The sequence below is a fragment of the Phaseolus vulgaris genome, chromosome 11 (genome assembly GCF_051622355.1).
Source record: "Phaseolus vulgaris cultivar YP4 chromosome 11, ASM5162235v1, whole genome shotgun sequence".
NCBI lineage: Eukaryota > Viridiplantae > Streptophyta > Magnoliopsida > Fabales > Fabaceae > Phaseolus > Phaseolus vulgaris.
Window position 1 is genome coordinate 15,553,154 of NC_143508.1, and position 17,568 is coordinate 15,570,721.

A 17,568-nucleotide genomic window follows, 5' to 3' on the forward strand; every position below is an offset into this window, starting at 1 on the left:
TCAACCTTTATATGACCTAGTTTACCACATCCAAAACAAGTGTAATTGGAAGAATTTGAATCATTGGGTTTAAAGTACCTCTTTCTTTGTTGAGTTTTGTCACGGTTTTTCTTTTTGAGAAACCTGCTGAATTTTCTGGTGAGCAGACTCAAAGTCTCATCATGTTCAGAATCATTTTCTTCCTCACTTGTATCATGTTCCATGGTAGTTTTCAGGGCAATTCCTTTGGCTTTCTTCTCCACAGTTTCTTGGTCTTTCAATCTTTTCAGCTCTATTTCATGCTCCATCAGCTTTCCAAAAAGTGCAGCAATGGACATCTTGGATAAATCTCTGGATTCTGAGATTGTTGTTACCTTAGGCTGCCAGCTCCTATCAAGGCATTTCAGCACCTTTATGTTGAGCTCTTTCTTGTCAAAGACTTTACCAAGACCAGTGAGGTGATTTACAATATGTGTAAATCGTTTCTACACATCTGCAATACTTTCTTCTGATTGCATTCTGAACAATTCGTATTCTTGAATTAGTGAGTGCTTCCTTGCCTGATTCACATCATCAGTCCCTTCATGAGTTACCTCTAGTACCTCCCACATCTCCTTAGCTGAGTTGCATTGAGAGACTCTAAAGAACTCATCCATATTCAGTGTAGAGGTGATGATATTCTTGGCTAAGGAGTCATATTGGGCCTTCTTCTTCTCGGTTTCACTCCATTCAGAGCAAGGCTTCTTTATTGTTTCTTCTTTGACAACCTGCATAGGTATGAAAGGTCCACTGACCACTGCATCCCAGATTCCCATGTCAATAGACTCCATAAAGATTTTCATCCTGATTTTCCAGAAAGCATAGTTAACACCACCAAACATAGGAGGTCTATTAATAGACGCACCTTCAGCAAAAGGCATTTTAAACTCAGACATCATGCATACACTAGAGCAAAATACAAGCCCTAGCTCTTGATACCAATTGTTAGAGTTAAGCAGTGTCTAAGATCAAGAGGGGAGGGGTGAATTGAGCTTATCAAATTTTCGCAAAACAATCTAATTTACTATGTAACAGAGGTGAAAAGAACAGATTGATATTAAATGGAACATATTGTTTTTACAGATGAATCTAGTTCAATTAAAACAAGATCAGCACAGTTTAGATCAACCAACAGCAATACCAGAACCAAATTGATTAACTTTCTCAGTTTATAAAGTTGCAGTTTAAAGTACAATATTAATCAATTTTTACTTAACATAATCCATCTAGAGTAATGAACCAAATGTCACAGTTTAGTTAAAGGAACCAGTTCACCCTTCTTATCCTATTACAGATTCACACAGCAGCTTGATTTATGATTAGAGGATTGATTAACAAGTTAGAACGGCATATTTAACCATGTCCAGAATTAACAGATTTAGTTTCAATATAACAGATTCCTTTCTTGACAGATTATGTGAAATTACATAATTAAGAGTAGGGATGAGAAAAGAAACACACGAGAATTTTTATACTGGTTCACTCATCAAGAGCTACGTCCAGTTCACCTCACTCCAAGGTGTAATCCACTAAAACTGATACAATCAATTACAAACACACAGCAGTTCTTGAACCCTTCAAGAACCTCAACAATCAAGGCTGAAAAACACTATTCCAGCATACCTTGCACTCCAAGAAACCCTATCTACAGTGACTAACACTCAAAACCACTACAAGAAAGAATAGGGAAAAGATTACACCTGAAACAGTGTTGCAAGAACATAAACCAGTTGTTCTATTTGCTCCAAGACAGTACCAGCACCTTCATCCAGCACAAGGTTCTTCAAGAACAAGCTCACATGTATTTCACTTTTGAAAAACCTTTGCAAAACCTTTTCAATTCACTTTCTCACACACAAAATGTTCTATCTCTGTTAAAACTATGATTGTTCAGCATCCCTTTACATGAGAAGGGCATTTTATTTTATAGAGAACAGTTTCCAACCACTTAAAAAAAACAGTTACAGAGCAGTTAGCAAAACAATAGATTGATTATGAAAAACAACAGGTTAAAAGATGATAAAGTTGCCAGCTCAGCTTAACTGAAATAACAGACTGAGTTGTACCTTTGGTGCCCTAACAGAATTTCGAAAAACCTTTAACAGAGAAGAAATAAACCGATTACTTTTCAATAAAACAGATTTATTTTTGTACTGAATCAAACCATTTAAGAAAACTTTAAAAAGCTTTTCCAAAAACATTTAACCACATCATGAGCTTGATCTTACTACCTTAATTTGGTATCTAGGATGGGTCATGCAGCAAAAGGCAACCTTGACAACACACAAGCCTAAACAACAGAATCATCTAAGACATATAGCAACCTACAAAGCAAACTAGCTAACATCTACATCAAACACACTAAGGCTAGGTAGAGATGAGCTTCATCCATCTTCAACAACTAGGACATTGAGTGTGTCTTCTCAATCTACCTACTGCATAAGCAATATCTGGTACAGAAAATCTCATTAAATGCAATAAACTCCCAATTATCTAGGCATACTGAGTTTGAGAAATAGATTATCCTCTATTCTTCTTTAATTTAGAGTTAGCATCATAAGGGGTACTCACTGACTTAAAGTCATTGTAACCAAACTTCTTAAGAAGTTTCTCATTGTATTTTTCTTGGGATAATAATATATTATCTCCCTTCCTTATGATTTTAACTCCTAGAATTATACTTGCTTCCCCTATGTCTTTCATCTCAAACTTTGATCCAAGAAACAATTTTGTTTTAAAAACTATATCATTTGCATGTACAAAAAATTAGCATGTCATCCACATACAAACATATAATGACATATTCACCATTTTCAGATCTAGAATACACACATTTATCAGCATCATTGGTAGAAAAACCCTCACAAAGTAAAACATTATCAAGTTTTTCATGCCATTGTTTTGGTGCTTGTTTAAGCCATACAAAGATTTTAAAAGTTTGCATACTTTTTCCTTTTGACCTGGAACTACACATCCTTCAGGTTGAATCATATAAATTTCCTCTTCTAGTTCACCATTCAGAAAGGCTATTTTAACATCCATTTGGTGAATTACTAACTTATGGATAGATGTTAAGGCTAACAACACACGGATAGAGAAAATCCTAGTAACAGGGGCAAAAGTATCAAAGTAATCTATGTTATGTTTGTTAGTAAAATCTTTAGCAACTAATCTTGCCTTATATTTCTCTATGGATCCATCAGGATGGTACTTCTTCTTAAAGATCCACTTACAACCAATGAGTTTTGCTCCTTTAGGAAGATCTACTAAGGTCCACGTATTATTTTTCTTAATTGAATCAAGCTCAGTTTTATTGGCCTTATCCCAATGTTTAGCATCAGGAGCACTAGTAGCTTCTAAAAAAGTTATTGGATCATTCTCAACTAGATAAGTGTAAAAGTCATCTCCAAATGATGTTTCCTTTCTCTGTCTTTTACTTCTCCTAACATCCTCACTCAAGGAATCACTAACACTATCTATAGGTTGTTCAGATGTACCAATACTCTTTAGAGGAAAGATGTGTTCAAAGAACTCAACGTTTTTTGTCTCTACTATAGTGTTACGTTCAATTATATCACTATTAAGAACTAAATCTATAGGCAACACTATGTTCTGCATATCGTAAGAACATACAATCAGATGTTTTAAAGCCTATTTTCCTTTTCTTAGGATCAGGTAACATCACTTTAGCTAAACACCCTCACACTCTTAGGTATTTCATATTAGGTTGATAACCTTTCCACAACTCATAGGGTGTTTTATCAGTTTTCCTATGTGGTATCCTATTTTGCAAAAAACACGCAGTAAGCAGAGATTCACCCCCATAAATTATAAGGAGCATTAGAACTAATAAGCATGACATTCATCATTTCTTTAAGAGTCCTATTTTTCCTTTCACCACCTCTATCTGATCTAATTATTTTAATTTTCTTATTCAATTGATTTTCTACTTCTACTTTATAAGTTAAAAACATGCTTCATCCTTATGTTTAATTAAATACACTGTGTATCTAGAAAAATCATCTTTACCACCTCTAGACATGGTTTGTTTTAAATCAACAAGGTCGGTATGAATTAAATCAAGAAGTTCAATTTGACGTTTTATAGAATGACATGTTTTCTTCATTATTTTAGATTCTACGCATACATCACATTTACTATTTTGTTTATCATGCATGATTAATCTTAGTCGTTGCAATTTCATAACATACGAAGAATTCACATGTCCTAATCTAGCATGTCATATATCATACGAATCAACAATATAAGCAGAAGATTCAGATTCATTAATAACTTCAGAAATGTTCAATACAAAAAGACCTTGATCACAATATCCCTTTCTCATAAAAACATTGGTTTTTGTCATAACAATCTTGTCATATTCAAATGACACTTTAACCCCAACTTTGCTTAGCAATGCCACAGAGATCAAATTAACTCTAATTGATGGCACATGTAGCATATCACTCAAAGCCAGAGTTTTACCAGATGTGAGCTTCAGAAGAACTTTTCCTTCTCCTAGGACAGGAGTTTTCATGGAGTCACCGAGATAAACTTGTTCTTCTCCATCCCCCACACTTGTGTAGGAGGTAAACACATTTCTGTTTGCACAGATGTGTCTGGTAGCCCAATAGTCTACCACTCATTTGCTCACATTTGTCACAAGATTTACTTGTGAAACGACTGCCACAATTGTATCTTCCCCTTCGGCTAGATTTGCCTTAGGAGGATAGTCGTTTTTGGCCCTACGTCTGCACTGAGGTGCATGATGACCTGGCTTTCCACAGACAAAGCAATTACCCTTTTTCTTGAAAGTAAGGTTAGTTCCATTGGGACAAGAGAATTTATTATTATATTTCTTTTTGTGATTAGATTTTTTCTCGTACCTTTTTGGAGCTGGTTTGTCTTCTACCACGTTTGTTTTGGCAGACAAAGTTTTGGCCTTTACAGCAGCACACTCCTTCTTCTTTGTGTCTTCAATGATGATGTGAGTGATCAGATCTGATAGTGACATTTGTTTGTGTCTGTGCTTCAGTTATTTTTGTAATCCGTCCAAGATTGCAGAAGCTTTTCGATCAAGAGTTCAGACACGAATTCATCCTGCAAGGCTATGTTTTCAGCTTTGATATCTTAAAGCAGCTTGTGATATTCGTTTATCTAGATTTTGATGTGTTTGTCTTCGATCATCTCCCAGCGGTAGTAGTTTGCAATTACAAACCTTTGTCTGACGATGTCTTCGGCAATATATTTGAGGATAAGAGAATCCCAAATATCTTTTGCATTCTTATAAGAAGCATAAACACGAACAAATCGTTAGATAACACACTGAGTAAGGTGTGACGACATACCTTATTTGCATGGATCCAATCATCAAGTTGTTTCGCAGCCGTGGTAGAGTCGGGTTTAGAAGTTGTAAGTGCAAGAACAACTCCATACATGTCCAATAGGGTGGACACACGTTCTTGCCAACGTCGGAAATTTTGATCGGTGAAGACTTCAATTTTCGAGACATCTGGAATGGTTTCGCAAAAATGGTTTGCGTTGCGAAAATCGTGTTTGACATTTCCGAAGCAGCGTTGTTGGTCTTGTCCGTTGTGTCAGACGTAAGTCCTTACAATTGTAGTAGTGAGGCTTTAAACACGAACAAAAATGATTTTCCGAGACGTGAGTAATCATTGTCCGTAAGGACTTAGCCGCAGTGTATTGTGCAAGTCCCCCAAGATACAGCAGTAACTTTCCAGAAATGTCCGAGGATCAAAACTAGCAAGTTACTCTTAAAAGAGTAAGAATCCAATAAACCTAGAAATATTATAAATTAAAAAGAATAAAAGTGAAGAGGAAAGGAGGAGTGCACGGTGAGTGCTGTGAGGAAGATGAAGAGTAGAAGGATGCGCAATAAGCCAGTGTGTTTGAGCATTCTCGTGCTTCTTATTTATAGGTAAGGAGAGAAGCTCAAAACCCACGAAAAAGGAGAGATGGAGAATGCTATTCCGGCGGTTCAGGGGTAACTTCGGAGACGCGCCAGAAATGGTGGAAGACCACCACAACAGAAGAAAGACCATGAAATAGGTCTTGCAACGTTCCAAAAAGTCCCTTTCAAACTTAAAGGCACGAACTTGAAACAGAAAACGAGTGGAGAAATGGATCGCCGAAAAAACATAAGAGATCCCGCAGTGTCCGTCGATCTGCAACGACTCTGAGGAACGTGCACTGCAACGACTCTGAGGAACGTGCACTGCAACAGCTCGCTTTCTTTTTCAATATATAAATAACGTAGATTTACGACAAAAACACTACAAGAAAATTTGGAATTACATACAACCAAAATCCGTATGTAATGTAAAAAAAATTATTTTTAATTTTTTCATTATTACTAATTATTATTTATATTATTAAAAAAACTCAAGTCCTTCCAGTGACCATGGAAACATTAACCACTAAATCAGACAAGTTCTTTGGTCATATTATCATTTTTATTATACTTATTATTATTAATATAATTTATACATATTAATATAATAATTATTAATAATAATAAAATAATAAACTATATTCATAATATTAATATTATTATTATTATTCATATTATTAGTATTAATATTATATTCATATTATTAATATTATATTCATATTGTTAATATTATTAATAATAATAAGTATAAAAAAAATCATAATAATATTAAAGAATTTGCTTGGTGCAGTGGTTAATCCTGTTTACATATGAAATTTAATCCGTACGTAATTCGCGTTTTTCTTTGTAGTGAAACTACAACCCTAAATAAATGACTTAATAGAGGTTTTAACTCTGGATAATGTAAAAATAAATTCTGTTAAAATCATTTTCTTTGTGGTGAGATAATACTAATAATTTTATTAGTAAAAATAATAATATTAATGATAATAAAAATAATATTATAGTTATTAATGTTATTTTTATTATTATAAATATTATTAACAATAATAATAAGAATAACATTATTATTAATAATTATAATATTATTATTATTATTATCTTTAATAATAATATTTTAACAAAGTTTATTTAATGGTAGGTCTGAGGCGATTCTTCCCAATACCACGATTATCAACGAATTTTAACGTGTTGGTAATTTGTGGTTCATTTTTTATTAACCATAAATAATGTAGTTAAATGCAAATTTTGTTTAGGGAATGTTGAAACTCAAATATATTCGAATTGGCATTTCTAACAGTGCTTAAGTTGCTAGTATCAATTTGACGGTCCTTCCTTTACTCTTAACAAGATCTCTCTTCCCTGCTTCTCATATTTTCACCACCACCTTCCACTTTTTTAAACCCTTTCTTCTTACCACATCATGTTCCGTGCTGTCGTTTCCAATTGTTTGGACAAATATAGAATAAAAAACACAAACCCCACAAATAATTATCACATTCTATTTTTTTCCATTGGGACGGATAAGAATGACACGCAATATTTTCATTCACAAAAAAATATCAAACATATTGTCGTTATCTGCTCTCCTAATACAAAACATTAGGAAGATGTTGCAGAGGTTCATGAGTTTGGTCTTATCATAACTTGTACACAATAACTTTTCTGTGACAACTAAAGTATCCAACTTCAAAAATTATGTGCTTCATTTTTTATTGTTTCGGTTACATATTCTTAATATTATTTTATTTACTTTTAGTTGCCATTTGTAAACTTTATTGTCCAACTAATAAACTGCTCTCTTTTTAAATCTAAATCTTAGAAATCATATTTTTCAATTCAGGCAATTATCTGCTGTGAAAAAGAGTAGGAAAAGTTGTACCTTTAAATTTGTGTACTCAGCATTAATAATTTTAAATTTTTTATTGGTATGTATTATTGATTGTGTTATCATTAGATATTTTTATGTATTATTTTATCACTTTTATAATTTATAATTCATATGATTTTAATATTTTTTTACAACATGTTTACTTATTTATTTGTATTAAATAATAAATTATTAATCTTTCAGTAAATCTGAATTTTATAAGATATTTAAATTCGGAATTAAAAAAATTACAAAGGTCTTATTCAATTTTTTTTAATAAATACACTCAAAAACGTGTAATTATGCGGGACAAGTTACACCAATTAAATCATAAAGTTTATAAGCGGCAACTCATTATGTGGTCGTTTTAGCAAGTCTAGGACAAATTAAAACAGATGGACTCATCCACATTACCACTACAATAAAATCAATTATATTTAAAGATATTTATTATAGATTTTAATTATAAAAAATTATATATTCAAAATCTTGATTTATTATGAATTTTTTAATTATTTTTAAATAAGTATTTATCCAAGCACAAACTAAAATGTTAACTAAATATATGTTTAGTTTCTTTATACAAGTAAAAGGTTGTCAAATTTTATGGATGAAAATTTAGTAAAAATTCTTTTACATTAAAAGAAAAATCTTTGACATTTAAATTAATAAAAATTGTAAATATATGAATGAGTGAATAGTAAATGAAAATATTGAAATCATAAAAGTATTCTAGATTTTTACCTATAATATCTTAATAATTAATACTTATTATTAAATATTAATCCGGTTCTAACGATTTGAGGTAGTTAATTTTCAGTATCTCCTGTATACAAGACTTTAATTCTCACTATCTACCGCGGTGGCAAGTTCAACAAATCTGATACTTATTGAAACTAAAACTAAGTAAGACACTAATATCACATGGACACTCATATGGATATGGATATTGAGATATGTATAATTTTTAAAATATACGATATGAGACATAAATTTATATATTACATAATTTTGAATTATATAAATTAATAATAAAGATTTATCTGCATAAGTATATTTTACATTTTGTTTAGAGCAGAAAGATTTTTTCATTACTGGTTCAAAAAGATATGTTCTTTATTTTTATAATCATAATAAAAATTTATACATTAAGTTTCAGTTTTTAAAAAATTAATACATTTATTCTTTTTAAAATTGTGTGAGAACTATGTTAGAATTGTCAGAAATCTAATAAATATTTCTTAAATTTGACACTTGACTTATACGTATCATACAAGTGTCGATGTCTGATACGTGTGTTCGACACGAACACGCTATTTAAGATAAGTGTCTGAGTCTCATAAATTAGTACATTAATCTTTAAATTTTTTTGAATATATGTATTTATAATCTATGATACAAATCTAAATTAACATTATTTTTATTAAATATTAAGTCCATAGTTGACTAGCGTAAAAATGGATTCAAATTTCTTAAATAATTTCAAACTCCATTTTTTAGAAGAAAAAAAAAAAGACAAGGTTAAGAGCAACACCGATCAAATTTTTCAACAAAAAATAGTTATTGACAAAGCTAAAAAAATACCAGGGGTCTGGACAAAAATTAAGAACTAAAAATTATATTTTAACAGAAAAGCATTTCAAGAATTAAAAATACATTTTATACTTAAAATAAATAACCAACAACCAAGTTAATTGCATTTTATGAAATTAATATATAATATAATTAATAATTAACTTTATACAAATGCCTACATTTGGCCATATGCTTTCCTCTAAGGTCAATATTGACAACTTTATTAAAGGGATTTAGCATAAGTTCCATACTTTGATTCATTTAGTTATTTAATATGGATATTGTAAAATATTATATATTTATATGGATAAAATAAATGAGCATATATCTTTACACTTGCTCCCACCAAGCTAAGTAAAATTAGAAAAAGGTGATTCTTATTACTTTATAGAATATGTATAGTTTACAGCAATATGGTTGTTACTTGTCTTTGCTTTGGAAAGATGAAAGGTTTCACTGTTACTTTTCTTCAGGGAACATGTTAGTTCGAACAAAAAAAAAATAAAAAAAAAATATATATATATATATATATATATATATATATATATATATATATATATGGTTGTTACTTGTGCCATTTGTTGTGAAGTTCAAAATTGAAAGAGTTAATGATTCATTGGTTAACATTTTGATATGAGATAGGATGAAATGGTGTTATAAAATAAGACACTACTACTTAAATATAAATATTGAACTGATGTGTGTATAAAAGACAAATATTAAATTAATGATGAGAAGACACGAGTAATGAGCCATTACCCATCACTAGGTATTTGTCATACATCACAATGTTTTTGTTTCTCCCTTTTATTCAATCTCTACCACATTTCAAAACTTATCCAATGAATTTGTTAGTGTTTTGTTTGGGAAATTGAAATCAAGATTTTATTTAGTATTATTTAATAATAATACATAGAATCTGTTGATTTTTCTTATTTAGAAAAATCTTAAGAATAATATTTTTATATGAAGTTTCATTTTTTAAACAAATGTAGACATAAAACTTATGCAATGTATAAATCAAATTTTAATAAGAAACGGGAAGGAAATAAAATGTTACGAAAATATTATATTTTGATGAAGTAAATCTATTTAAAGTCCGATTTTATTGAACGCTTAAAATATTATACAGATTTAGAAGGTTTTGAAAATATTAATTTTCTTTCTAAAACTTTCTCATTCTTTGAAACCTATTCTTTAATATGTTATTTCTAATCCAGGTTGTCCATGAGTCTTTTGGAATATTATGGACTCACCTCAAATTTCTTAATTTTTTCTCACTAGATTTTTCTCTAAAAAAAAATACTATCTATACATATTAAGATACTTACAATATTCTTTACATTTTCTTTTCTCTAAAGAAGGTAAATTATGATAATCATTTAACTTAATTTACTTTTTTTTTTAAATATAATTTTTTTATTTTTTTTAAAGGGATATATTGTAAAAATTTTACCACCAATAAATTATCAGAGTCACATTAGTTCTACAAGAGATTCTCATTTTTTAACTTTTTAAAGGGGATACAATATGTTTATAATAAATCTTTCTGTGTTATTCAACTTTCTCTTCTTTCTTCTTTATTCAATGTGAGAATTTTCATTACTTAAATTATTAAAAAAAATACTACTAATTACGTCAATTAATTTTTCTTTATCAAATTTCGTATTAATACAATTTTTAGAATAACCATTATTTTCTTGTTACATATTTTACCTCATATCTTATTCACTATTTATCTCATCACTATGTTATTTGAGTTCAAAATTTTGTCTAAATTTTTTTCATAAAATCTATGTTTCAGTTCATATTTCTATATTATTATTCTTTTGTGAGAAACTAAAACAGTAATTATTAATAATAATTATTATTGATTGAATAATTAATTGTTTTCTTTTTTTTTATTTTTAATTTTCGGACTTTATTCTCGGTTGAGTGTAACTTTAAATTTTTTTTTCAACATTTAAGTGAATATTTTGTATTTAACTACTATCAATACTATAATAATATATATATATATATCTTAGTTATTACACTTATTTATAATATTTAATGAATCATTCAAATATTAAACCTATATAATATATAAGATATGTCACAATTAAAATTTATATTATCTAATTTTTATATGTTAATATGCGTGACCATATCATTTGGTCGGTACTAAATATAAATATGCGACGTAATCATTCAACTCTAATAATACATTTATAAATTAACATATATGGATATTTATTTTATAAGAACTTGTATGTTAAATATTATTATGTAATTTTTTATATGGATATTTGTTCATAAAATATATTTTTTGAAATTATTTTCACAATTTCAATTTGAAATACCAAATTAAGATTTCTATATATATATATATATGTTGCGTCAACACACAGCTGTGCTACATAAGTACAACATTAAAATGTTTTCTTAAAAATATTGTCAGGAATTAATAAAATACTATCAGCAATTAAGGAAGGCGACACTTTTGTCTAAAGTGAAACCAATTGTCAATATTTTTAACAACTTTTTTTTATTGAAAAAATATCTTTCCTCCAATAATGATAAGTGTACACAAAATAAATTTTATAAAATAATGGACATGTAGAACTGAACTGAATATAACTAGTTATATATAGTGCATATATTATTATAAATGTTAATCACTTGAAAACACATTACTATAACACTAGTTGAGTGAGATTACATAAAGATTTCTTTAATAAATTATATAATTATAACTAGTTTAGTAATATTATAATTATATAAAAAAAATTCATTAAAAAAATACAAAATAATAAAATATTTATAAAAAATAATTATAAAATATTTTAACTTTATTAATTATTATAATTATAATTATATAGTAAAAACACTTATAATTTCATGGATAGTCTTTTTAAATTATAAAAACTAGAATGCTGATTAATGAATGCGAAATGTAGACTAATATATACATAATAAAACAGTTGGAAAATTTAATTTCATTATTAAGTGTAATACATGTACTATTCATTCGGCATTAATATATTGTTTTATGACATGAACATATGAAAAGATTGTATTATATTATTGAGAGAAAATTTTGTCAAAAATAACTGTAATTTAAGTATTATAACTATAGTGCTATAAATAAAATTACTTGATAGTAGTTAAAAAAAAGTCATGTAAAGAAAATAATCTATTTATTTTTATTTTAAATTATAATATGTATATAATGATTAAAAGTTGTTAGGAAAAGACGTTAGTTGGAGCCACATCAGCAAGGTTATCCATTCCCATTAAAAATTATCATTCGAAGTGGCACGTGACATAAGATTAAATTTAATTCTAAATGCATGCACACTTAAGAATTTGTCCGAAGAACAACATTTGAATGATTTCACATTACATAAGATTATCTATAAAAAAAATTTAATTGGTATATTTTAATTTTTTAAAAACTTATTAATCAAAATTTAGTTCTAAATGCATGCACACTTGAGAGAGGAACAACATTTTAATGATTTCTACTTGATTACTTGTTTACTTTTTTTTTATAATGAAATAAAGATATGCTACTTTAGTAGATACATTGGGAACGTCATGAATAATTGCCCCCACCCAAATATTATTATGGTATATACTATTTTATTTTCTATTATTACAGATTTTTTGAACTTATTAGATGTTATATTAATTTAGTTTCTGATCATATATGATTATGGTTGGTTAAAAAAAAGTACTAATAAAAATTAAATACAGATTCAAGAATGTAAAATGCAGATTATGGTTGGTTGTTTCAATTTAAGTAGAATTTGATGTTTCAAGAATAAAATTGTTTATATTTCAATTGTAATTTCAATAAGAGTATTTCTAGAACACTAAAATAAATATAAAAAGACAAAGAATTAAGTAGGAAAAAAATAAATAAAAGGAATTCTTTTTTAATTTTTTTTAACATAATTGTTTTCTGATTTTAACCTTATTTTATATATCTTATTTATTAGTTTAATTGAGTATTTTGTCATTTTATATAAATTATTTAAAAATAAAATTATTTTTTAATTTTTTAAATTAATAGTTTTTACATGCAAACTAACTAAACACTATTCTCTCAATTCTTTATTACAAGGCAACAAAAGAAAGAGAACATATGCTCATCCTCACTCAGTTTTTACCAAATTCAGGTATCAAATAAAATAACTTTCATTTCCAATTATTCTATCTCTGCACTCCATTTCAAATAACATTATTCTTTGATAAAACCATCATTTTTTCTATCACCATCAAGTGAATCCTAACCTTAACGTGAGCATCATCACACTCTTCAATCCTAATACCACCAATAGAAGATAAGAAAAAGTTTTAAAAAAAAAACAAAACTCAAACCATAGAAAAGAAAAAAGTTTGATTAATCAATTAATTATTTTTTTACATCATATTATTATTTTTTTCAATTTTTGATTCATTCAAAATGATAAATTTCTATCATTATGAAAAGTTAAAAAAAATAAAAAAATAATACACAAACACTATATCCTATCGCATTGATAATGATTTTACATGATAAAAAAAACTCCTCATATTTATATTTTATCATTATTTTCTTATCATAAGGTTTATTATATTTATTTATTTTATTCCGCGTATATCATACCGTAGTCACCATTAAAGATATAATTATTCTATTATAAAATCCTATTATGGGCGAATCCTTCTTTCCATCTTACCTCAACTTCATCATCATTGTTCTTCCTCCTTCCTTCTGCTCTCTGTCCTTCAACCCACCCACCTTCCAACACCTTGCAATTTTAATTGTTCTCTGCAAGCACAAACTTCCCTTCTCTACTTATCTGTAAGTATTCGAATTCCTCTCTTTCTCTCATTTTTTCTTTCTGCATACTATATGAAAACATGGGTCATGCACTTTCGTTTTTATCTTCCTTTACTCACCTTATTTATATGTTCGTAGCCTCTTGTGTTCATCTGGGTGTTGAAATTTTCTATCAAAAATCTTTTTTTCTTATTTTATTTTTTAATTTTGTTATTGTGTGGGAACTGTTTGGTCTTCAATGGATGCGCTTTAACTTTACCCAAGGAAACTTATGAAGTAACTGCTGTCAATACTCTGCGTTAATGATTGAGATCCTGATTTCTATGTTTCTTATAGATGGAAACAGACACCACTGATTCTTGCTTTTTTATGTTCAACACGCGCCACTGTACTCTACTGTTCATTGATGGCTGAATTTGTTTTCTCTCAGGACAGATCTAGAGAGAAATTTGTTTATGGTGTGTTTGATTTCTATTTTTTGAAAACTGATTTTTGTTCTTAAACAAAATTGATGTAGTATGAACTTGTTTCAGAAAATAGTTTTTAAAACCAGAAAGTGGAAAGGAAATCGATAGGAATTTTCTTGTTCCTGCAAGAAGTAATTTGGTGATGGATGGTGGATATCTGAAGCTTTTTTTTTCCTTCAGAGTACATGATGTGCATGATGCAGGACATCTATGACAATTTGGACATTAGTTTCTCTGTCTTTTCAACCTTTCTTTAGCTCTGAGAGATATTTTGCTATTAATTTGCTTGTTTCAATTGGAAGAACCTTTTCCTTGAGCCCAATAATAATTATTTCTCGTATAATGTAATTAGTATAATAAGTAAATTGCATTGACTATAAGCGAAAGTTAGGTCAATTGGAAGAGAACTAGTCTCTGATTATGCAATGAATTAAGGATTGAGTTTCAGTTCATAAAGATATTTATATAATATATTTAGTGTCTAACAGGATATGAACATATCCTCTTGGAAAGAGAATAATATCTGTGGGGGAAAAAGTAAATTTCATTCACTAGATTCTGGCTAGCTTATTTCTTGAAATTAGTTTGTTTAATTAAGTAGTTTGATGAGTTCTTCCTGCAATTGTTTTAATCTGTAAAATATAGAAAAAATATGTTTCATGTTTGTAGGTCTAATTGTCATTTTCCTTGCAATTATTGACCACAGGTGATTGTAGACTTGTAAATCTTTATTACCATTACATTTTTTTTTCCAGGAAGAGATTAAGTGGGGTTATTTTTAACGGATTTGGATAATGTGATATGGTTTGATGGAGAGAGAAATGCAAATTTTGACAAATATAATTATGGGTGCAGTATAACCAATCATGATGAGTTCTTATTTGTTACAAATAGAATAAAAGTTGTGTGCTTCTTTCTCCGACATAACCATGCTATGTTATTTAATCTCACAAGAAAATCCAAATCCATTTTCATCAACTTTGAAGAAATAAAATAGAATAATTATAGTCGCATACCACAGACTTTGTATTCAAAGTAGGGCCTGTGATGATAAAGTATTCTCCATTTTTCCTATTATATATATTTTTTCCATGATAAAGTCTACTTAAATGTGGCCGGAATAGTTGGTTCTTCCAAAATTTGGCATTTGAGACAGTTAAAATATTTTTATATAAATTTTACTTTTCAGAAAATTATTCTTTAAACATAAACTTTTGGTAGCTAGGAGTGGTTGTCATCCATAACTTGAACTATCAACTGTAGCCAAAGTGGACCACATCCTCACCAACCAAGTAATGCCCTGATGAAAATAATCGTCACCCCTTATAAAAGGTAGATTCCAAATTTCTGTGAATGGTGTTGCTGCTCTAGTATTATCCTGTAAACCTTTTGATTTGACCTCAAGACTTTTTTTTTTACATATACCAGTTATTTTTTCCAACTTAAAACTAAAATTGCTAACCAAGTGACCATAATTCTCCTAATCTATAGATGATGAACACACTGCATTTCATTTAGTTGGTTGATATATATCTCACTTAATTTTTGTCTTTTTTATTTACATATTCCACATTCATTGATTTTTAGAAACAGTTAGTATATGTTAGATATGGGGAAATTTGGAAATAATTGAACATTGTACTATTAAAGGTTGACATTTCTTATTTCAACCTTTAATTTTGAGTGCTTTTTAAAATTTAAACCGTCTGATCATAACAAAACTTCATCTGTGAAAACTATGGACCAATATCTAATAACATGAGGCACTCAACTCATACATGATGTGGTTGTGCATTTCAGGTTCAGGTACCTGTAAGAGTAAATATTGTAAAAGGGGAAAAATGGCCTTAGATAACTTGGAGGAGACTGTGCCCCAAAACGAAAAGTGGAAATCATCCAATGAAGTCATTGCAGATTCTGATATAAACGCCTCTAGTGGCTTTGACTGCAACATCTGCCTTGAGTGTGTGCAAGATCCAGTGGTCACACTTTGTGGTCATCTTTATTGCTGGCCCTGCATATACAAATGGCTTCATTATTTTCAACGTACCTCTATAGACAGTGAAGAGCAACAGAATCCACAATGTCCAGTATGCAAAGCAGAAGTTTCTCAATCCTCCCTTGTTCCATTATATGGTCGTGGCCTAACAACCAGACCTTCTAAGGGGAAGGCACATCAAGTTGGGACTGTCATACCACAGAGACCTTATGGTCCGAGATCATTGAATACTAGCAGTGTTTCCCAACCTATTTCTCAAAGTTATCATCATCCCTATAGTAATCCTTATTATACTCAGCAATTTAACTCAGTTCCAAGCGGTTATACCTCACCAATGCTTAGAACAAGTGGTTCACTAGACAACTCATTTGGAATCTTTGGGGAAATGATATATGCAAGGGTGTTTGGTAACCAGGTGACAAACATGCATCCATATGCTAATTCGTACAATCTTTCAGGGATCAGTAACCCAAGGATGAGAAGACATTTAATGCACGTTGATAAATCACTCAGCAGAATAAGTTGTTTCCTCCTATGCTGCCTAGTTTTGTGTCTCCTCTTATTCTGACTGACACTTCATTTATATCTTTAGTTATAGCACATCCTTGCATTGAATACAATAGCCCATTGGTCCATATGTATTCTATGTTAGAGAAGTTTCAAATTAATGCTGAGTTATGTGTAATTACTTACTACCATTCTCTCTAGGAGTTATATATGAAATGAATAATGATATTCTTACATGATTTATCTTTACCTTCTTGTACAACATTTTGTATTGTTTGTGCATATCTCTTCATCACATTGTTGACTTCTATCTTTTGTTATCCCATTTTGTTCCTAACTGTAACATTTTTCATAAGAGTTTTGCGGCAGTAGAATTATACACTAGAGAAACAAAGGATTATAATTTGATGA

The 17,568-nt window shown here is 29.2% G+C and overlaps 2 protein-coding genes across 4 annotated transcripts; one reads left to right on the forward strand and one right to left on the reverse strand.

Moving 5' to 3' along the window:
- Positions 1 to 2,450: 2,450 nt before the first annotated feature.
- On the reverse strand, positions 2,451 to 5,456 carry LOC150023089 (uncharacterized). Its single transcript, XM_090297706.1, has 6 exons — positions 5,367 to 5,456; positions 5,237 to 5,301; positions 4,272 to 4,619; positions 3,725 to 3,800; positions 2,965 to 3,630; positions 2,451 to 2,468 (listed from the first exon to the last, which is right to left on the reverse strand). Exons 1-6 carry the CDS (start codon positions 5,454 to 5,456, stop codon positions 2,451 to 2,453), a joined length of 1,263 nt encoding a protein of 420 aa, XP_090153832.1.
- An 8,598-nt stretch (positions 5,457 to 14,054) lies between these two features.
- LOC137818413 (E3 ubiquitin-protein ligase RMA1H1) lies at positions 14,055 to 17,406 on the forward strand. Of its 3 annotated transcripts, none has more exons than XR_011082073.1 (3): positions 14,055 to 14,205; positions 15,841 to 15,983; positions 16,452 to 17,406. XR_011082073.1 is itself a non-coding variant. In XM_068621838.2 (3 exons), exon 3 carries the CDS (start codon positions 16,493 to 16,495, stop codon positions 17,216 to 17,218), a length of 726 nt encoding a protein of 241 aa, XP_068477939.1. In that variant the 5' UTR covers positions 14,085 to 14,205; positions 15,873 to 15,983; positions 16,452 to 16,492; the 3' UTR covers positions 17,219 to 17,406. The 3 variants fall into 3 exon arrangements, 2 of the variants coding, with proteins under 2 accessions (XP_068477930.1, XP_068477939.1); XM_068621838.2 differs by having other exon boundaries at positions 14,085 to 14,205; positions 15,873 to 15,983; XM_068621829.2 differs by lacking the exon at positions 15,841 to 15,983 and having other exon boundaries at positions 14,068 to 14,205.
- The last annotated feature ends 162 nt before the right edge of the window (positions 17,407 to 17,568 follow it).